Genomic DNA, 22,266 nt, shown 5'->3' on the forward strand with positions numbered 1-22,266 from the left:
GGTTAAAACAAAATCTAGGTGGGTGCAGAGTTTTTTCACAAATAACTTTTAAGTATGAAAGAAGTTCGTATCGTTCGAAAATATCGCTTTTTATTATTTATACATTCACTAAAACTCTGGTGTTGGTATCATTTGTGTTGTTGGGTTTGTGTGAGAATTTTAATGTTAAACTTTCGTTTATTGAAAAGATCATGAATATCAATAAAAATATTGTATTCTCATCAGTCATCAAACATAAATTATTGTAACACTTGGTTTGAGTATTTTTGTTCTTTGTTTTAAAGACAAACTTAAAAGGGTACGTTAACTTTTGTTATAGAACGATCGAAGTTAATAATAAATTGAGCAGTGCTATCCTTTTTCTACTCTTCCCTGTACATAGTACTAAATTCAATCAGCAAATCTAAAGTTTAGGCTTAGATTTCCAATTAACTGCGAGTGCTAATTGCATGCAAAACGGAAAAGTACAAAATATAATTTTTCAAAATGGCACGCCATTCTTACTATTACAATGTGACCTTTAGGTACGCTGAGGCATAAAGTAAATTCACTACTATTTCAGTGCCAAACAATATGGTACGTATATGACTGTTACATGCGTTGACCATAACTACACATAAAACATTTATTATAATTAAAAAAGGTTTTATTTGTATGGTCTGTGTAAAAGCTGAAATTTCAGTGTCTATTATCGCTTGTCAACACGGCTTTGTCGGTAGGGTGGTATGTAACTAGCCACGGAGTTTCCCACCAGATAATTCTTCTCTTCTTATCTGGTTTTTCTAGCTCTATGACTGCCTTCCCTACCTACGCCTATATAATTTTCAAGTTTTTATATGTTCTTCATTTTTTTGTTATGTGGTTACATAGATGGTTCCTATTGGTTTCCGCAGGTACTCGCATATGTCGGTGCTGGTGGACCAGGTGTTCCCGCCGGCGCAGTGCGAGCCCAGTGACGAGTTCTCGCAGAGCGTGTACTGGCGTGAGCCGCTGCCGTGCCTCGAACTGCCGGCCCGTGCGCCGCCCGCACCGCACTAAACACCCATACGCAATACCGTATACACAGGATGCTAGGTCTCCAACCGGTCATATACAAAACGCGAAATCTATATGGTTTAACGTAAGCTTCGTATTTAAAAGATCTATAAGTCGTGCGCATTACATAGCCTAAAGGTAGCGAGACAAAAATCATCACTATTGAGTGAGTGAATTAATCAAACTGCATGTTGTAATAAAACACCACAATACCGGTAACTAGTAATTTTTAAAATGGTCAAATTTATTTCGCTCTAGCTTCCCCACTACGTAAATTAAAAGTTCTTCCTGTAACCTCGCAAAGTAACTTACCTGGCTTTTTTTTTTTTTTCATATGACGTTATATACTCTGGGTAAAATCTTCTACGATACTATTATCGTACGGTACTATAATTAATTATATGTGAATTATTAAATCCCCCAAAAATGATAAAGATTAGGTGGTGGTAGTTGTGAATGTGAATAAAGTAGTGAATGTAACAAATAAACAATTCCATTATGTAGTGCTTCTAACATTTCGTAGTGTTTGTGAGTGGCTAAATTGGGATGTAGTGGTATTCTTAGGCTTAGCAGAAAATACACTGTAAGCTTATGGCCACAATTTATTTAAAAAGTTGAATTTCATTTGCACGAGCGTAGTCACGCAAAAGCTACTGTTCTCAGTCTGTATCTGTTAGTTGAGCATCGTTGTAGAGGGCACATCCTTTGCCGAGTAGAGTTAATGTATAAGTAGCGTCACGTAAGAAGAGCGCTGATGGAATAACTGTGCACTCGACGATTTATTAAATTGCGAATGATTGCATCTCTCCTATTTTGTTTAATGTATTCCTAATATTGTAATTTTTACACTAAATACATTGAAAAGTATTCACGCATTTTTATCTGTGCACTTGTGCCTGCCCAACGGTCGACCATTAAACTTCAGCTTCATATACAGTCTTAAGTCGTTTCAGTGATTTTTCGACATAGCGTAGTACAGACATCCAAAAACGTGCCGCTTGGCATAGAGGCTGCTAAAAATGTTTACTGAAATAGCAACTCTCATAATTTACACATAATTGCATCAATTGGCGCAGATAAACCGCCAGGGCTCTTTTTATGTGACGCGACGTATTTTTCGATATTTTACATAATAGTCGTCGACATTATGAGCAGGTTATTGAACATGCTGTGATATAGTGATCTCAAGTTCACATCTATATCACGATGGGATAGTTGCCATTACCGACATGACATGATCATAGTGATAGCTAATATTATCCTCGTAATTTTCGTTTGTAATGTATACAAATATTACCATTATTATATTGTGTCCACACTTTTCTATAGTTCATGGCTTATCTGTTTTAAAATGCAAACTACCTACTCATAACATTTAAGTTCGAAATCTATTTTTAAAATATAAAAAAGACAACCTGTTTTTCAGTTAACATTTCAAGACAAGAAATGAACTTTACTTGGGTTTCCCACTATCATTAGAAATCCAACTCTTTCTTTCAACTGAACTGAGACTGAAATATTACAGTATCATTGGTATTAGATTACTTTTCGAGTGTCGAAACAACATGAATGAGGGCGTAAAATGGACCTAATGATCTTCGCTTTAAAGTAAACTTTTTTGAACTGGTGTTTTATTCTACAAAAATCCGCTATGAAACGAACGGAAAAGCTTAAGTTCTAAGATGAATATGGCCCACTTTACTCTATCTACTTCGACTCACTTTACAATCTTTCGATACTGGAATAGGATTCTATCCTACTTATTAATGAAAGGTAGCGTAGCGTCAGAATAGTAACGCAGTGTTTTAAAACATTATAACTACTTTAATCCTACACCACTTCTGACAGCGTCTACATGGTTTGCATTAGAAATACCCATATTGTACTACTACAAGTGGTTGGGATAAGCTTCTTCTGCAAAACGGCAATTTTGCAGCTGATGGGTTTTAATGCTCAAATCTCTTTGGATCTATCTTGCAGGATATTGTATGATAATGATCACATCCTTTTTTTAAATAGTATAAGTTTTTTTATGTCTCATTTCAGTGGAAACACACCATTAGTTAACTAAGTGGAGTGCAGCATTAGGTTTTATTCAAATAGTTACAAACTATAATCTAAGGTTAGTTTTAAGTTACTTCATAAAACAGCTGGATGTAATATTTTTTTCTGGTTTCAAAGACTGTCATTTCGTAGTTGCGATAACCTAAGAATATATTTTGCTGATTGTGAGGTCAGATGAAAAGCAATGCTTTACTATTGTACTGTGATTATTTGTTTTCTATGTAAGTTAATTTTATTAGAAAAAAACATACAGAATTATACTATATTCAGTCCCTAAAAGGCAAGGCCTTTGCTAGGTGATAATTTTTATTTTTGTATAAATTTGTTTTTAATTAGAATGCTTATTAGTTAGATGTATTAATTTTTTTTGATTTAGTTTTATGATATGATTATTGAAAATATTGGTGTAATCTGATTTGATGTACTTTTTATATAAATATAATTTATTTCCACTGTGATTTAAATATATTACTAAATGTGTGGTTTGCGTTTTATTACAGGTATTTACCAAATCTTTTTAAACATAAGTAGATATATAGTATATTCATTCATCATTATCTTCAGCATATTGGATGTGTGGCATCTTATGAGAGTGGCAACAAAAGCATAGATCCACTACGCTGCGCCAAATTAAAAAACCTACATATATTGTATATAAAAAAATTTGGAAAATCCAAAAGTGCACCACTCATAATGCTCATTTAATTATCAAATATTGAAAAAAATAAAAAATAAAACAGCTGTACTAGGAAAGTGATGCACAGGCGCCCCTGGTGGAATAAAATGTACATAATATCTATAGATATAGATATATCACCATCCATGTTAATTTTAAATGGATAAATATAGATATAGTCTTTCAGTTTTTGTTTTTTATTAATAGCAATTAAACTACACTGAATTAATTAATCATTCGCATTCAGTTACAATCGTCGATTAGAATTTTTTTTTTTATAAATTTAACTCAAATAATGGATTTTTTCACAAGTTAGTGTTTTCGGGTTTCACACATGACTGACAGGAAAATTTTTAGACCTATTTTGGTGTTTTTTTCCAATTCTATTGCAGTAAATCAATTTTTTAAAAGTATGGAATTAATCTCCATTAAACTATCTCGACAATAGTATGCAAAATATCTTGATTCCGTAAACTAACAAGGCTATAATAATAAAAATAGCCGCCGAAATGAGGCGAAAAAAATTTTTCGATCGTAAAGTACTCTCTGATGCGAATGATGCTTCGCATCATGAGTCGTGCAAAATTGTACGGTACAGTTTAATGCTTCCAAAACAAAAGCGTGTTTGTTTTCCGCCAAACGGAGTCCGTTCCCCCTAACTCCGACTTTCCGAAATGTATCTGTGCCAATCACGAATATTATTGAGCTCCTAGGTATCAGCATTTCGTCCAATCTAAGCTTTGGACAATGCATCGAGTCCAAAGCTAAAACTGCTGGCAAAAAACTTGGCATCCTCAACAAAGTGAGGCGCTACTTCACGCCAGAACAGCTTCTAACCCTGTACTAAGCTCAAGTTCGGTCGTGTATGGAGTACTGCAGCCATTTATGGGATGGCTCTGCCAAGTACCAGCTCGATGCTTTGGATCGTCGTGCTAGGAGACTCATTGGCAACGACCTTGTAGTCAGTAGACTTCAAAGCCTTGAACACCGGCGCAAGGTTGCTTGTCTGGCTGTTTTCTACAAGATACATTTCAGAAAGTGTGCTCAGGAGCTATTCGATTTGGTCAAACCATCTCCTTTCTACCATCGAACTGCGAGGTACCGAAAGAATCTGCAACGTTACGTGGTTGAAATACCATCAACACGTACGAAGCGTTTTGCTTCTTCCTTTCTGATCCGCACCGCAAAGGCCTGGAATGCCCTCCCATCTTCGGTCTTCCCTGATACCTATAATCTGGGTACCTTCAAATCAAGAGTGAATAGGCATCTTCTAGGCAAGCGCGCTTCATCTTAGGCTGCATCATCATTTACCATCAGGTGTGATTGCAGTCAAGCACTTGTCTATATATTTAAAAAAAGAAAAAAAAGGTGGAATCAAGCAACAATAATTTTTTAAAAATTGATACTTAGATAGGTAGTAAAAAAACATTAACTTATAACCAATATAATTTCATATTTACACTAAGGTGTGAACAAATGGTATTTAAGTTTCATTATCATCTTCAGCATCATCATCATCTCCCATTGGTTCATCTTCAATTGCATCATTATTGTCATCACTTTCATCATCACTGGATATATCAAGATCTTTGTGGAATCCCTTGCCTTTGGTCCAGTGGCACTTAATAACTACTTTGAATTGAGCCATTTGCATACCCAAAAGTTTTAATATGCTGGCTTGTTCTGGTGTCAAAGCTGTACCTTTTTTACAAACCTGAAAGATGGGCAAAATTTTAAGTGTTGCAAAGGATTGCTCATTGGAAACACCACTGCAAGTTATTGCAACCAGTACTTGCTGGATTGATAAGATTGGCATCACTCATTATATATATTAGTTTATTTTTATATTTATTTTGATTTATTTGCGTAAACTAGTTAATCTATTAGTATGTAGTTATTCGAATGTATGTATTTAAAAAAATTGTACCACCAGTAGTCTACTCTCCTCTTCTTTTTTCCTAATTTGAAGGTTGCCTGGCAGAGAACAATATTAAGCGATAAGGTCGCCTCTTGTATTCTACTTCTTTCTTTATATTTTTGTATATGTTAATGATGTAAAAATTTAGACACTGGGACTTCAATTCCTGCATTTATGCTATCCCAAGAAAAAAGATATAATATATATATGTAAGCCAGATATGCCCACAATTCTATCTGCATGGAAATTGTGATTTTCCATGAGAAAAACAAATGTTTTATTACAACTATTGGGAAACAACACCACCAAACATTATCTTCGCAGAACTGTAACAGTTTAGGCAGCATATCATAGCTATACCTATTACTATACAGTTTAAAAAAAATCCATTCAGCAGCTTTTCTATGAAATCATTGAAATATCCATACATCCTCACAAACTTTGATGTTTATAATACAAGTAGGACACTAACTTGATATTCTTTGATGAGGTGAATCACCCCCTTTTCAAGACTGGTGGGCAGGCCAAGACGCCTAAGATGTGGTTCAATAGTATGAGAGAAGTCTTCCAATGGGCCCTGAGGTAATATCACATCTTTAGTTGCAACAAATCCAGACCTTCCATACTCTGTTGCTCTATAGGTCTTAAACCATTCCAATACATCAATAACATCCCTGTTTGTCATGAGCAGTCCACATTGGCCCTTTAACCTTTTTGAAAGCTAAAACAAAACCATATACTTAGTTGGTAAATATTAAGCATGAATTATATTAAAGTATGAAATTTTCAAATGTTACTTGAAAAAAGTAATTTTAATATCTACTTTACAATGTATGTAATTTGTGCTTTTGACATCAAGCCACAGCCAATTGGAACTTTTTGTTCAAATATACAGCTGAGACTTCACATTTGTTTCATACCTATTTCCGTTCTTAGGAAAAAACTTTGTACACAAAAATCTACATTAACATAATCAGTTTTTTTTAATTGCTGGTTTTTTCAATATAAGGTTCAGGTACTTTGCTATAAGATCACACTGGGTATAGGTGAAATTACTTAACAGTTAAGCAAAGGAGTGCTACTTTATTTAGGTTGATAGATGTTTTCTTTCAAATTATGGCACACAGGATTAAAAATGCAAAAATAACTGTAGGACTGGAGTTTGGCATTAGAGGAAAGAAAGTGAACAGCAAATAAAATGTTTTTAGGGACAAATCCTTAGGGGTTTCAGACTGTACAATTGTTGTGGCCTCACACATTTAATTAACTTTAAATAAAGGACTTTTTTCTGACAAAAAAAAAAGTATCACATCAACAATAATTACCAGGTTCAACTGATCTTCAACTTCATCACTTTTAGTTCTTCCAAGTGCAACAGCCATGACTTTATTTTTACCAAAAAAGAATCTAGAATCTTTCCAATCATTCCGCAAATCTTTTAGCTTTGTATTACGCATATTATCAACAGTAAATAGAAATATGTGTTCATATTTAGACAAAGACTTCCTTATTTCTTCAATTGTTTTTTGTTTCAATAAAAGACCTTTTTTATTTGTTTTGGTTAGAGAAACTGGAAACGAAAAATTTCTGTGGTGATAATAATATATATATAAAAAATATTATTTGCATTATTATTTAGGTTACCTTTTTTGTCACGCTTTGATTTAGGCATCTTGCAAGTAAATAATTATATGTTGCTTCGAAATTGAATATTTACTATAATAATAATATCTACGTACGACTTCGTTTTATTAACACGTGTTTTACTTTGTTTACATGAGAAATAGCTTAAATTTTAATTTCAAGCTTCATTCGTATACCACAGACAAAAATTAGTATTCATAGACTAGAAAAAAAATGTTGCAAGTAGTAAATTCGTCAATAGTTCCAATTCGATTGCTAATTCAAGGTAGATTCATACCATAATTTAATCTAATTTTTTGGAATAAATTATGTTTTAAATTAAACTATATTTAAATGGCTTAAATTTTCCTGGCCCTTGTCAGGGATACTGTGTGAAAAAAGGCAGCATTACTTGACCTCTTTTTCAAATAAAACAAAATGTATTTTTAGGATACTAAATGACAAAATTATACTACCATTGCAGATTATAGAATGAAGAAAAAAAAATTAAAATACAAAAATTAATTATTACACTTAATACATAAATTATGCAATAAAACGTAACATAAATATCTTTAAACAGGTATAATTATATAATAAAATGTATAAACATTAATGTTGATTCTGTTGTACATAAATCTCTGAACTACACGAAATAACTAGAGTAATAAATAACTAAAATAACGAACTCCTATAGAAAACACTCTCCTAGCTCTTCGGTGCTTTAGAGTAGGGATTCCAAGTTGTAGATCAATTTGAGATTGTCAAGTGAAGCAGCCCGCTTTTGTATCTGATGAAATGAAAAGAGTTAGGAGAGTAAAGACTTGAAGAGTTGCCCCAGCTTAAAGATGTGAGTCTAGGATATGGCGAAAAGTAACGTTTTGCTTCGTTTAGTATTCCCAGCATTTTAGAACCTTTCCCTAACAGTCAGCGCGGAAGAGGGCGGACTTCGGTCGAGTTATTGACACCTAAGATCCCAATCTCATTGGAAGTAGTAAGGATTTTATGCTGGAAGTGAGTTTCTGCAGTGAACATGGTTTTGGGTTTGATTGTGTAATGTTTTGAAAGGACGCCTGGTCCAGGAGATCTGCAATTTCGGACACAAGCTTCAAGACAAGCAACAGAAGAGAGGGCTGTGCATGCACTTTCTAGAGGGCAACACTTGTGTCTGTCTTCTAAAATGAAACTTTTAATTTAAACCGTGTCTGATATGCAGAATAAACAGTTCGGGCGCCAACACTGAAACCTTTAGAACGCATTTATGGGCTTAGGGTTAGGGTAAAAGCAGGCTAGCCAAACGCAAAGTTTCTCAGGCAGCCCGTAGGATTATAGAAAGAAGTGCCTTATGCAAGTATCCAAGCCAAGTGCGAAAGCCTCTCCCTTTCTATCAATAACTTCCAATGGTCGGTGAGATAGACCAGAAGGTCACCAGGTGATCGACCATGTCATAATGTACATACTTCGCTAAATTTCAGCCGTAGAATATAGCTAAAATAATATACTGGTTCCCTGTTTGACAACGAAATTCATTTTCTGTTGTGTCTTTAATCCCTTTTCCATAGCATTCGTGTTATATTAGTAGTAGTAGTAGTAGTAGTTTTATAGTATTAACCAAATGATAGGTCAGTAAACTAAGGTAGCCATTTTATTCTCGTTTCGTTCATTCATGCAGTCTGATAGTTTTATTGTGACTTTGAAATTAATTAAAATTGTGAATTAGTATTTCCGGATCCGTGATTGAACATACCAAGAACTAGACTAAGAAGGCTGTTTTTAAGTTTTTCTTAATTTATATAAATGCTTCTTTTATTCTCTTCAACTTTATTGTAGTTGAGTGTGAGTGAGAGAGATTGTCGTTAGCATGTTCAACTGCGAATGAATTTTTGTAAAAATTAAAGTTATATTTAAAAATTGCGCTTTTCATTTACTTCCGGTTGTAATAAAATCGATGGCGGGTAATCGTACCTCGTTTTGCTTTTATTCTGAGACATCTCTCATTCTATCTCTGTTGTTTTGTGTGGTTGTGACGAAGACAAAAAACAATTGATATTCCATAGAGAATAGAAATCACTAGTGATGGACTGTGATTTTGACAAATGGCTGACCATCTTTGAGAACCCTGTTCCGTTATTTGTTTCCCCTCTGGCCCCGCCGCCGTCAGTGTAGTGTATCGTTCAACGCAAGAGAAAATTTGAAATTGTGTCGCAATTTGCTGGCTTAATTACTTTATATCCCTTCAAACAAGTAAGTGTTTTGCGATAACATAAAGTGCAATTAATTTTGTGAATTTTTGAGTGCTTACGTTAAATTATTGTACACCATACATTTGTGAATGTGACGCATAAAAGGAGTGTCCCTTGTAGCAGCCATTTTGCCCGAGCCGGCGACACGGTGTTGCGGTGCGGTTAGCTATCAATTAGATTTTATTTAGCAATAGATATCAATTGCTTATTCAAATGCTTTGAAATCTACGTAAATAATTCCTTTTAAACTTATTCTACTATCTTCGGGACGAGGCTTGAAATTATACAGTAAGTGGGTTTTTGGCTCTTAGTACTTCAGTTCGGACAGTCGGGATCAATTTTTTTTGCTTCAATAAGCATCTTCCTGCATTGTTTCAACCAGACTATTAATAATACAGTGGTCCTGTGACAAATAATCTTAAGCAGCATAGTTAGTTGAATAAGCGAGCTATTATTTCGCTAGTGGCTAGTGCGTCGTAGTTTTGCCTTGCGTACTCGGTCACGCCGTTATCTTAGTCGATAACGATTTATGTCATTGAAGTTGATCAGTGTTAGAGGATTGAAGGACATTTTTTAGATGGAATAGTGTGCATAACATTAGCAAGAAGTGTAAGATGATCATAGATAGAAGACTGTAAGCTGAAATAACAAGCGTTTTGGACCGAAGACATGGCACGTGCGTAGATATCAACTAGGAGTAGCAAACTTCTGCTGGCTAACCGTTGATTTTATTATATTGGGCATCATGTCGGTTACATAGGTTAGGTTGTATTATTTTAATTATAAATGACACATTACAAACTTTAATGACTCATTTATTCGCATGTAACTTCTCTCATATTTTTATATAGGTAGTTAAAAAGGCTGAAGTTCTTGAACTATCATTTTCCCGAAATCTGATAATGAATGAGATATAACAAATATTTTATTAGCCATGTGGTCACAGGAAATGCTTTTTTTATATTCTTTGATAAGTCATAGGAGGGTTGAGAAAAACTAATATAATAAGTGCCATACACTTTCTTATATAAGAAGTATAACATATAATTATATCAGATGTACCTAGGTATTAACCTGGAATAAAGGCTATGAGACTGTATAATGTCATCATGAAGTTCTATTCATCTGTTATATTATGCAGCATGTAGGAGCCACAAAGTCATGTTTCAAAACTAATTTATGCATACATGCCTTAAAAGTAGGTTTGAAACAAAGGATCTCACTACATAAACAATCTTCATATGTTTCAATAAATCTTAACACTGAACACTGTTAATTAGACTAGAAATGTTAAGAATATTATTCTCATAAGTCCTGATTGAATTGTAACACCAAGAAATAGACAAGGTTTACTAAATATGTATTAATGAATTTAGGAAAAATAATTGATAGTATTAATAATTCATAAACCTCAAAATCCACCTGCATTGCAGTCTTATTGATTTGCTGACTCATATTTGTGTGTATTAAATATTTTTGACTTTTTATTTGAAACAGTGTTAGCATACACAAGAACATTTTCAAAGTAATTGAAATGCATGCAAATGCACAACTTTTTTTCTCTTTATCTAGTATTTCAATTTAGTTATACTAACTAGCTAAAACAAATATTAATCTTAGAATAGTTAACAAGAAAAGTTGTTGACTCTTCTTAGGACAGATCAATCAAAGTTCTATCACAAATGTGAATTATATTATTAGGGTTATCTCTCTAGACCACCTTATTTAAATTAGGATATAAATCTGCCATTCTACAGAACCTTTTGGTTATGATTTGATATCTTGCGTAAATTTTTTGATCATCACCATAATATAAGTTGTAGATCTTTGATTATAAGCAACGTAGCTGTATAAATGTGGGTGTAATTCCTGGTAGGAGCCAAATATGAGAGTTCATGAATTGCATATTAGCAGTCAGTGGTAGGATTTAGACTGATGTCACACTACTACAAATTGAGCAGTCTTGCATAATTCAACATTAAAACAGCTTTGACATACTCCTTCCAGTTTAGCAAATTTCAATCTTAGAGCATCAGATAAAGTAGCAGTTATTTGTAATATCAATAAATTTGATCTCTTTAATTTATATGTCCAAAAGAAATATTAATGTGCAATATTTTGTGGTACCTTAAACATAAAGAAACTCCAAATCCTTGGTATTTTAAGGTACTAATTTAAATTAATATTGCAAAGGAACTAGTATTATAAAATACCCACCAAAGTTTTTTAGGCTTTTTTGTTTGTTATTAATAATAATTTCACAGAAGAATAAATAATGTTTTTTTATTCCATTAAATTTATTATCTATACTAAAAGTCATTAATTTTATAATATATGTGGATATAGACATAAAAATGATCAAGTAATCTTTCAATATGCAATATACAAGACTTAAGTCAGAATTATAGTTTCACGGCTTAAGAGCCACACCCCTTTATAGTAAAAGAGCTAGTGCTTGTTCCTAGTAACATAAGCACTAGGTAAAAATCGTAAAGTTGTCTTGTGTTATTTCCCATTTGTCCGGCTTGTACATCGTTATATAATAATAATTATGAAATACAATCAGTGCATGTCTTTAAATATTATCAAAAATACGGGACCATTAGTTATTACGTAATTGCGGGATTTCTCCCTTTTGTAGTTGGCCTGCTAGACGATAAAATAATATAACGAAAGTAATAAGCGTTAATAATATTCGTAATTTGACTTCTAAATTATTAATTTAGAAATTATTGCTTTTTATCGTCTTTAAGATAGTTCGCTTGCTCCTTGTTTATTAGTCATATAAAAAGAAATAATTATAAAGTATTACATTGAATTCCTCTATAATTTATTTTTTTACTATATTGATATTCGTGGGTGCATAGCAACAGGCTATAGGACAATCTGGAAGGTGGATTGATAGATACTCGTAGGTGAGGGGGTGGTTACAACAAGGCAGGCGCCGGGCCGTCGGCGCGATGCGGGTCGAACGCTGGCGCGGTGAGGCGCGAGGGTGGCGGATGGGTGGCGCGGTGCATGGGGCGCAGGCGTGGGGGTGAGGGCGCGGGTGTGTGCAAGCGTCGCACTGGTCGTATTTCGTCTGGAGTGTGTATCCCGTGTAGCTGGATCAATACCGTTGGCGCAGTGTCGGTGCTCACTGGCTCGACGTCGGCGCGAGCCTAGTCAGTCACTCGAGTCTGTGTAATGCTGTCGAGCCGAACGGACGCCGCGTCGATGTCGCGATTGGCGTGAGGGCCGCTCATTGAGCTCGAGCTTCGAATTTTTACATTGCGCTAGTGCGCTCGTGAGCCTCTATCCAAGGTGCGAGGTGTACCTATTATATTTCATGATGACTCATACCCTATTGGATTCGCTTCGGTGAAAGTGACGCCCATACGATTAGTCTTTCTGAGAATTTTTCTCGCGTTCCACCCGCCTGGGCGCCTTTTTTCCTTTCTTTTATCCTTTATATGATTTCTTACAGGGGCATCAGTAATATAGTCATCTTAAATCATCAAAGATGTCCGTCGACAAGGAGGAATTGGTGCAACGCGCCAAGCTCGCGGAGCAGGCTGAGCGATATGACGACATGGCGGCCGCGATGAAGGAAGTCACCGAAACCGGCGTCGAGCTCAGCAACGAGGAAAGGAACCTCCTCTCCGTCGCATACAAGAACGTGGTGGGCGCCCGACGGTCATCATGGCGAGTCATATCCTCAATTGAACAGAAAACCGAAGGCTCGGAAAGAAAACAACAGATGGCAAAAGAATATAGGGTTAAAGTAGAAAAAGAACTCCGAGAAATCTGCTACGACGTATTGGTAAGTAGTAATTTAAGTAATAGGATAGGATTATGTTATATCGTGTTTTATTTTCTTTTTTTTTTTAATTATTATTTTTCTTTTTGAACTTTTTTGTTCCAAGCATAAATTTAATAAATGTGATATGATAATCGTTCAAGAATTTTTCAAATGTAGTAGATGATGCCAGATTAGCCTTCCTACGCGTATGACGTCATCTTATTTGCACTTTGCCAATTCGAGGGGTGATGTAAACGCATTTTTGTCGTGATAGTTTTCTACAGGCTCAGTACGTTAATCGGGGCGGTGTATATAGCAGGCTAGGCTTTAGGTATAGGTAGCATGTGGGACATGCAGGGCGCGGTGCGGGCAAGCGGGGCGGGGGCGGAGGGCGGGCGGCGGCGGCGCGGTGACGTATTGCGCCGCGTCACTGCGCGCGCTGATATCCCATCTTCGTTCGTTGCCCTGTCTTCCTATTACCTTTGCTCTTTATTAATTTTTTTTATACATGAAATCATCTTGCAGTCACCTATATCCCTAGGAATCGTATCGATGATTAACAAAAGCGCATTCGATGGCTTTTCATAGCCTCTTAGAAAATCAATACCCTGTTGCAGTATTGACCCGTTTGCAATGGTGTGCTACAAATGGTGTATGAAAAAGAAAATTGACTTCGCGTGATTAGACATTACCATTGCTCTATTCATCTTTTATAAGAAATTATCTCGCAGTCACTGATATCACTAGGAAATCGTATCGAAGAGTATTGAAGTCGCATTCGATGGATCTTTCACAGAATCTCGCAAAATCAATACAGTGTTGCAGTATTGACCCGTTTGCATTATGAGAAATGATCTTGCAGGCGCTTATATAAAGTAAACTTATAGGAAATCGTAGATAGGTATCGAAGGCGCATTCAATGGGGCTTTTTTTTTTATAGAATCTTACAAAATCAATACTGTGCTGCAGTATTGCCTTTTCTGAGGTGGGTGTAGGAAAAAAGAATCATTACGCGTGTTTAGACACAACTTTATTATACCACTACTACTAAACTAACTAAAGAATAGGGATACAATTTCTAATTATTGATTAAAGATTTAAAAACAATTCGAAATTTTATTTACTTATAACTTTTTTTTTTTGCACAATTTTATTAATACTGTAAAATCTACATATTTTTTAAAACAATTTAAACCTTTTCGTCCATTTCATATTTTACTGTGTATATAATAGATGACATTATATACAATTATATATTTTTTCAGGGTTTACTCGACAAACACCTTATCCCTAAAGCTAGTAATCCAGAAAGTAAAGTATTTTACCTTAAAATGAAGGGAGATTACTACAGGTACCTTGCAGAAGTGGCCACAGGAGAAACCAGAAATTGTAAGTTGAGAAATAAACTGTAACCATTTGTTTTCAATAACTTAGCTGAAAGTCTTGTTAAAGTTTAAGGAGTTTTGCGTTTTGTTTTCATAGTTTAAAATCAAAGTAAGTGACTAGTAAAATAATTTGACGATTTTTTGACTATCATCAAATCGACTATTTTTAATTGAGATTTGTATTTCTATTTTTTTTTTTTTTTTTTAATAAATGAATTTTACTAGCTAACCTATCAACCTATCTTTGCATTACAGCTGTTGTAGATGATTCACAGAAGGCATACCAGGATGCTTTCGAAATAAGCAAGGCGAAAATGCAGCCCACACATCCAATCAGGCTGGGGCTGGCGCTAAATTTCTCCGTCTTCTATTATGAGATATTAAATTCACCAGATAAGGCGTGTCAGCTCGCCAAACAGGTCATTATTAGCGTCAGTTTGCATAGGCTCTGTGCTGGCTGGCTCGAGGCGCGACCCTGTCTGCGCTCGTGTACTAACGTGCTCGCTTGTCCGCAGCCGTCGTGGAGGACTCGCAGAAGGCCTACCAGGAGGCGTTCGACATTGCTAAGGCCAAAATGCAACCCACCCACCCCATCAGGCTCGGCCTCGCGCTCAACTTTTCCGTATTTTATTACGAGATTATCAACTCCCCAGCGAGGGCGTGCCACTTAGCTAAACAGGTTTATTTCAATTGCACAGAGATCTAGTGTGGTTTACCAATAACGTTACCTCTTACTAACTGAACTATATGTATTCCATATCTCTAGTTTGCATGAGGAAACTTACGGACTGCCCCTGTAGACAAAGTCACCTAATACTGTATCGGCATGGCAATGTTGCAACGCAATTAACCTCGACCCGGCCAGCATCAGAGTGTAGCGTGCGCGTGTGGGCGTGTAGCGGGTTGTACAGCGAAGCTCTGTTGCAGGCGTTCGACGACGCGATCGCGGAGCTGGACACCCTCAACGAGGACTCCTACAAGGACTCGACGCTGATCATGCAGCTCTTGCGCGACAACCTCACGCTGTGGACGTCGGACACGCAGGGCGACGGCGACGAGCCAGCCGAGGGCGGCGATAACTAGGGCGCCGCGCCCCGCATTGTTCTCATCGGTGTTTTGTAAGAAGCGAGTAACATTCGAGAACGTCGCGCGGCGCGGCCCCCCGCGACCGTCGCGAGCCGTCGCTTGTAAAAAAAAATGTTAAAATGTCGTTCGCGGCGGACCTTCACGTTCCGTCTAAAATTAAATGTTATGTGTCATCTTTGACGGTTTTGTATTTCTGTATTTACACTGGATTACAGATATCGAGCTGACCTGATGAATATAAATATTTATAACTTAAGTTATTAAAATTACGGTTTCTTAAGTTAAAAGTGTTTTCCTTTATCGACTAGATTACTTCACGCGAGTCCGGTCGGCCCCCGGTTACATTCCTTTTCGCCGCATGCCCGCAGTGAAATGGAGATCATGATGGTGATTCCTTTAAAACTTACGCAAATAGTTAATTAAAATTGTTAAAATACGCCCGAGTAACCTGATGAATTTAGATTTTTCATAACTCTATTTAACTTGCAAAAATGTAATGGCTGTTTTTCAATTAGGGCACAAAAAACTTGTTAGTGTCTTTTATGTGGTTTTTGTGATGTCCTCTACGTATATTACCAAAGTGAATGTTATTGTTGACATTAACCATTTTGTTGTGCCCATCGCCGATTAACTGATAGCATTCTGAACTTTCAGGCATTTATTAGCAAAATAGTTTTGTGATGGACGAATATTGTAACATTTCTGCTGCATTTTATCAGCCATTAATTAATCTATTATATTTTTCATGTTTTCACCAATAAACTTTTGTATTAAATACAATTTTTAGTTTTAGAACCAATATTTAAATAAACCGCCACCTATTAACCCCAAAAAGATGTTTATCTAAACTATGTAATACTCAACGTAGTTTTCACCTTTTTCCAAAATACCTAAAACGCGTTAAACTTTACTAGGTACATCTTTCAGAGTGCGAATGTTCACATCCGCTCTAATAAAAGACAGTTGCGTGAAAATGTAACATACTGGCAAAAATACCTATACCTAATATTATTGAAACTCCACTAAGTTCCATTTTCTAATGGAAAGTAGGAATTCATTTGGTTCACTCGTGACTGCTTTTACCCTCGTTGCCTATCAATTCTAAAACCAGAACCATCCGGGTGTATATTACCTAAGTAGGATTGGAACAAGGGGCTAAAACAGAAAAATTTAATCGCCTAGGCAACCTGCTGCGTCCGCGGCGGCGTTCAAATTTAAATCCCGCGTGCGATTAAACGCACAAAACTCTGTAACTTATGCCGTCTTCGTCATTGGCGGACGCACCTGTGATGGCAGGATGTAAATATATGCTAGTTCTATCTAGCAAGAGTGATTGACGCAAACTTGAACGCCGCTAAAGACGCAGGTAGGACTATCTAGGTCCCATCGTCCCTATTTGAATATTATTGAAAAAAGTCCCTTCATCCCCGTATGTATCCTCCATTGTCTTTTTCTTCTTCAGGGCTGTACTCTTACAAAGAGTTTAATTATATATATGCCATGTCTCTAGACGACGGAAGCTATGAAACCGTCCTCATAAACACAGTTTACACAAATTGAATTTTACTTAAATCTCACTCCGGTGAATGACGAGGATGATGGATATCTGGGAAAATGCGATGGCATTATTTTTTTAATAACCAGTTTCAAGTTAACTATTCTGGTTAACGGGGATGCGGTCGTCATCGGAGACTATGCACCATGTACGATGAGTTCCCAACGAGTCTCACCAATCGTGTCGCACTGAGACTCGGTTTGGATTTTTTTTTCTCTTCATTGCCACGCACTGTTCCTTGGGTGTGACTCGTTGGCAACATTTAATAAAAAAAATTGTTGCAACGAGTAACAGTGTGACTCTATGGGAAAAGAAAATTCTCAACGAGTTGTCTACACGGCGCACGCCACGGAAGTTCTGTTAAGGAGTATTTTTTCCCGTTTTTACAACATTGTTCATTAATGATCCCAGTGATCTTATAGCATACAGATTACAGAACCAGGGATATCTATTTATTATTTAGTATAGGAGAAGCATGGGAGGTAAAGGTCAAAGGTTCATGCTTGTTCTAAAACTTCAACTATCTTACTAAAATATTTTATTTTCCCACAAATCATAAGCTTGTTGTTTTTAACTTGTTTAGTTTAATCAGTCATGATGTATTCATATCCTCTACTCTTAGTTCCTAATTACCTCAAATTAATGCCGATAGTAGTTATTTTACTTTTTACAAAAATAAATCATGAGATCACTTTGTTCAAATGTAGGAACAGCTTGTCTGCCATCTTACATTTCTTTTTTACACTTCATCGATTTTTCTAAATCCAAATGAAAACATTTTTTGTAATCTAGGCAGTAAACTTATACATAATATGGGACGCAGTAATGGCGCAGCGAGATACACGGCACTTAATATTAATTTTATCAATAAAATATTACCTTCGTGTCCTAGATCGATTTTAGTGTCTGCGGAAAATTCATAGAGTCTATAAAAGTAAAAAAGCGAGCGTGGCACACAGAAAATGCCGAACACTAAATTCAACCATAAGGATAATTTTAAAGTTTGAATTGTCTCGCTTCCTTCTAGGTTGTTAATCTTCTTGGATTTCAGTTTACATATAATAAGAACGCTGGCACTAGATAATATTAGAGCTGGCAGAAAAAAATTGAAAAAAGCGACCATAGAATGCATATTAACTCTATGACTAGTGTCCACTAAAGTACAAGCGACGACATCTTGATCATACGGAACCGTCGTAGCAAAAGTAAATTCTGGTATACTTAATGACGCAGACAGCACCCATACGAAGACCGTTGGTGGAGCAACTGGTACTCTTGTGTCCGCGAGACGATAATCCACATTCATCGTACGCGGAGGAGTAGAAGTATCACTGCTTGCCACAAGACTGTGGCGTGAAGATCTTATTTCCTCTTCATCATCGCGGTCGCTTCTTTTATTCTTGAGAGTTATAGATTTTTCTTCCAGGTTAGCGGTAGCTAAAGTGTGAAGCGCAATTGTAGTAATTAAGTATAGGGATGCCGTCGAAGCGATTATACTGAGTCCGCGGTATGCTATGCAGCAGTTCCTTCCGAAGATCCATGTTCTTGCATTGTAAGACCATATTTCGGGCCCTACGGAGGTTCCTATTAAGATAATGTCTGCGAGTGCTAGCTGTATGATTATTGAGAACAACCCTGGAAAAAGAAAATATGTGTTACAGTAAATAATGAACCTTAAAAAATATCCATACAAATATTAAATATGCAAAAGTCTGTCGGTTTTTTTAAATATAATATTAGCCTGACCAGCATAATACTCTTCAAAGAACATCTATTATGAGATATTTTCAGATTAGGTTTGATGTTTTTAGGTAAGTACCATCGTCTTCCCCATAGCTTTTTAGGTAGATCTTAACTTCATAAATAAATAAATAAATAATACCACCAAAGAACCAAATGCGAAAGTTTCTTGTCTGTTTTGATCTGATCCGATCTGGGCCAGCTACTACTACTAGGGCTAGGGCCTTAACACTATTCATTGTGGGAGGAGACCCGTACCCTTTAGTGTGCCGGTAATGGGTTGATATGATGATTATTTAAGAGATCTCATCTGCTGCGAAATTGAAGAATCTAGTGGTACAGGCGACGACGTAGAGAGGCGTCTTAACATTCCATATCCTATCGATTCCATTCCATATCCTCTTATCTTATAGGTATAGGACCTACAAGATAACCTATTATAAACCTATTATAAAATTTCAGAAGATGAAGAAACTAACGTCTAAAGCATATTAACAACAAATTAAATTATAAAAAGTACAATTCACATCTTGAACGGAAGCAACATAGGTATAACTACTCATATTGCTTCCATGGAAAGGGTATAGAGGAGGCCATAGGAATATTTTAAAATTGCTCACCAAAAGCATACAGTGCGTAAATAAAAACGGATTAAATGGTATCCACTTTGTGGTACCTACCTACCTATAATTCAAATAACGCTTTTACAAACTACTTTTTGCAGTTTCCACTTTTCCGTAGGTCTTTGTACCTACCACTTCCGTCCGTATTTTAATTTACATTCACATATCTTACGATCTTATTTGGCCGGCTTGACTTCATCTTTCAATCGACTGAATGCACACTCTACTTTTTTTAACTTGTCTTATAATGCAAACAATCTTCTTATTATTTTTTAGCGTAAAGAATGTTTTAAAAATAAAAAAATACCAAATTCAATGAAATAAATAAATAAAAACATCTTATTATTTTTTAGCGTAAAGAATGTTTTAAAAATAAAAAAATACCAAATTCAATGAAATAAATAAATAAAAACACATTTAAACGGAACACATTAAAAAGGAATTTTCTTAAAGTGCCTTTTGATTATTTTCTGGATCAAGGTGAAAATAAACTTTAAATTAAAAAGTAACAAAAAGATTTACAAATGAGATTTACAAAAAGAAGGTTTACAAATAAAACAAATATAGACTTTAGGTAGATACACACAGTTATAATTGCTGGCATTTGTACATACCCGAGTAGGTAATCGGCGAAGTACAAATGTCATCAATTAATTAATTCCTACATACTTTATCCGCAGAGCCACTCTTCCTTACTTCCGGCCACCATAGATCGCTAGATTTGCTGTTCATAATATCTGTCGTGATATTGATAAAGGCGACTTTTTATATTTTACAATAATTGAGTTTCAGACTTGTGTTAAAACCGGATACGGAAAGCCAGAAAAAACGAGTATGATAATCAGGTAGAGCTTCTTTTGGATGCAGGACAATCCTGAAACTCAAGTTTAGCTAAATGATAAAATGTCACCTTTTATAGCACGGAAGAAATAAAGGCGGCCTCATAATTACTTAAGTAACATGCAGCTAGTGTTTTTAAAAATTTACCGTTTCTTGACCGCTTGAGAAGTGCAGCTAAGAGAGCACAGTTGACCAAAGCCCCGGCGCCGGCGATGCAGACAATAAAAATCGCGAGGACGAGTGGCGGGAATAGCGGTCCAGGCACGAGCTCCGACATGGCGTCGCGTCGGCCGTTGGGGAACGCATAGGGATCAATGACTTCGCGTCAATTGCGTTCTCCGCTGGCCCTCACTGTTTTTTTGCCAGAAATGAATCACCACTCTACTCTGTAGTTTGTGGCGGGCACATGTGCACGCAAGGTTCGGTTTACTATATCGGCTAACAGACACTGGTTATTTTATTCTCTGATTGATAAACTACTGGAGTATCAACACTGGAGCCGCCGCGAATATACTGAACTTGGCGTGGCTTGGGTTGTTTCTTTTTTAAAATATTTGCATAGCGTATGCGAATGTTAATAATAAGGCCTGCTCAGGTAGCTGTATGTAGTCATTATTATTCAATACTCGTCACGTTCTTCCTGTAGATGTTGGACTGCGGGGCTGATCCGATTTGAAGAATTGACATCATAAGGTTTTTACCGTTGAAAGAATGACGCCTCCTGACGATGTAGGTATATCACACAATCCGTAGCCACAGGTCCCATGTCAAAAAAGGATTTCATTTACAGACTTTTGACGTCTGATCCTATAGTAACATAGTTAGTTACCTAGGAGTCAAGGGTCACCAACCGAACTCCGGACGGTTTTTAGCTATACTTACTATTATTTTATCACAAATAATAGTAATAAATTTAAGCATCATACCTATTCAGCCTATTAATTATCATCATTGCTGTGCCAGAGCCTCGTCTTATCGGAGACAGGGTTTAAGAGCATAGACTCGCCACGCTATTGCAATGCGGGTTGGCGGGTCATGACGACTGTTATAAAATGAATCTTAAAATTTCTGGGACTTTATGGGGGACGACGATGACGAAGCAAAATGCCTAAGTCCGGGCTTTTACTGGTTTGAAAAAAACCTAAAAACCTGCGTGTCTGGATCACACTTCGTCCCCTCGTAAGGGAGGTCGAAGCCCTATCAACTAGGCTATGTACGTAGTACTTAAGTAGGTACATATTTTATGAGGCAGTAAGAAACCACGATACATTACCATGCGCTTGAAATGAAGCAATTCATTTACTCATTATTGTCTATTCTATTAATTCACTGGAGTAAAGTAACGTTTACGGTTTTATCAGATTATTAATGGAAAGAAAATAATTTATGTTACAAAATTTATATAAAGCTCTCTTAGAATTTTTACCATTTTATGCAATTTTCCTACTGTATGCATACCCAGTGCACGCCACTGGCCGCAATCCACCACGCTGGGCCAGTGCCAATTTATGGACTCCACCGCTTTTGGGAACATTATGGAGAACTCTCAGGCATGCAGGTTTCCTTAGGATGTTTTCCTAAACCGTTTAAGCAAGTGATATTTTAATTTCTTAAAATAATTTATGTTACAAAATTCGTGTACATTTTCTGGATAAATCTGCCTATATTCTAATTAGTTATTAATAAATACCTATTGA

General features: G+C 36.1%; 4 protein-coding genes across 11 annotated transcripts in view; 2 read left to right on the plus strand and 2 right to left on the minus strand.

Annotated features, from left to right (window-relative positions):
- The window catches only part of LOC120627832 (phosphatidate phosphatase LPIN3), a 49,348-nt gene extending 45,891 nt beyond the window's left edge, over nt 1–3,457 (plus strand). For 2 of the 5 annotated variants that reach the window (XM_039895918.1, XM_039895908.1), the window contains exon 17: nt 894–1,038. In XM_039895918.1, coding sequence (XP_039751852.1) covers nt 894–1,038 — 145 coding nt within the window. Of the gene's footprint in view, nt 1–893 lie in introns of all 5 variants that reach the window. The other 3 variants (XM_039895938.1, XM_039895925.1, XR_005658945.1) reach the window with 2 other exon arrangements.
- A 1,746-nt stretch (nt 3,458–5,203) lies between these two features.
- Nucleotides 5,204–7,518, minus strand: LOC120634762 (mRNA turnover protein 4 homolog). The gene is made up of 4 exons (XM_039905542.1): nt 7,338–7,518; nt 7,019–7,263; nt 6,166–6,414; nt 5,204–5,489 (listed from the first exon to the last, which is right to left on the minus strand). Exons 1-4 carry the CDS (start codon nt 7,363–7,365, stop codon nt 5,259–5,261), a joined length of 753 nt encoding a protein of 250 aa, XP_039761476.1. The 5' UTR covers nt 7,366–7,518; the 3' UTR covers nt 5,204–5,258.
- Nucleotides 7,519–9,434: 1,916 nt separating this feature from the next.
- Nucleotides 9,435–16,591, plus strand: LOC120628844 (14-3-3 protein zeta). 4 transcript variants are annotated; one of them, XM_039897510.1, is made up of 5 exons: nt 9,435–9,560; nt 13,026–13,361; nt 14,606–14,729; nt 15,241–15,404; nt 15,653–16,591. In XM_039897510.1, the coding sequence occupies exons 2-5, from the start codon at nt 13,062–13,064 to the stop codon at nt 15,806–15,808; spliced, it is 744 nt and encodes a 247-aa protein (XP_039753444.1). In that variant the 5' UTR covers nt 9,435–9,560; nt 13,026–13,061; the 3' UTR covers nt 15,809–16,591. The 4 variants fall into 4 exon arrangements, with proteins under 4 accessions (XP_039753444.1, XP_039753418.1, XP_039753426.1 ...); XM_039897484.1 differs by lacking the exon at nt 15,241–15,404 and adding an exon at nt 14,981–15,144 and having other exon boundaries at nt 9,436–9,560; XM_039897492.1 differs by lacking the exons at nt 9,435–9,560; nt 15,241–15,404 and adding exons at nt 9,617–9,847; nt 14,981–15,144.
- Nucleotides 16,592–18,105: 1,514 nt separating this feature from the next.
- LOC120630360 lies at nt 18,106–21,256 on the minus strand. The gene is made up of 3 exons (XM_039899570.1): nt 21,196–21,256; nt 20,717–20,887; nt 18,106–19,001 (listed from the first exon to the last, which is right to left on the minus strand). The coding sequence occupies exons 1-3, from the start codon at nt 21,254–21,256 to the stop codon at nt 18,106–18,108; spliced, it is 1,128 nt and encodes a 375-aa protein (XP_039755504.1).
- Nucleotides 21,257–22,266: the final 1,010 nt, after the last annotated feature.

The sequence above is a fragment of the Pararge aegeria genome, chromosome 2 (assembly GCF_905163445.1).
Source record: "Pararge aegeria chromosome 2, ilParAegt1.1, whole genome shotgun sequence".
NCBI lineage: Eukaryota > Metazoa > Arthropoda > Insecta > Lepidoptera > Nymphalidae > Pararge > Pararge aegeria.

Coding starts and splice junctions, on each gene's coding strand:
- LOC120634762 (XM_039905542.1), bottom strand. CDS start 7,365: ATGCCTAAATCAAAGCGTGACAAAAAAG. Junction 6,415..7,018: donor TTGAAGATCAGTTGAACCTG/GTAATTATTGTT, acceptor GTTTTGTTTTAG/CTTTCAAAAAGGTTAAAGGG. Junction 5,490..6,165: donor ACCTCATCAAAGAATATCAA/GTTAGTGTCCTA, acceptor CCCATCTTTCAG/GTTTGTAAAAAAGGTACAGC.
- LOC120628844 (XM_039897510.1), top strand. CDS start 13,062: ATGTCCGTCGACAAGGAGGAATTGGTGCAACGCGCCAAGCTCGCGGAG. Junction 13,362..14,605: donor AAATCTGCTACGACGTATTG/GTAAGTAGTAAT, acceptor ATATTTTTTCAG/GGTTTACTCGACAAACACCT. Junction 15,405..15,652: donor CGTGCCACTTAGCTAAACAG/GTTTATTTCAAT, acceptor GCTCTGTTGCAG/GCGTTCGACGACGCGATCGC.
- LOC120630360 (XM_039899570.1), bottom strand. CDS start 21,256: ATGTCAATTCTTCAAATCGGATCAGCCCCGCAGTCCAACATCTACAGG. Junction 20,888..21,195: donor CTACAGGAAGAACGTGACGA/GTATTGAATAAT, acceptor ATTGACGCGAAG/TCATTGATCCCTATGCGTTC. Junction 19,002..20,716: donor TCTCAAGCGGTCAAGAAACG/GTAAATTTTTAA, acceptor TTCTTTTTCCAG/GGTTGTTCTCAATAATCATA.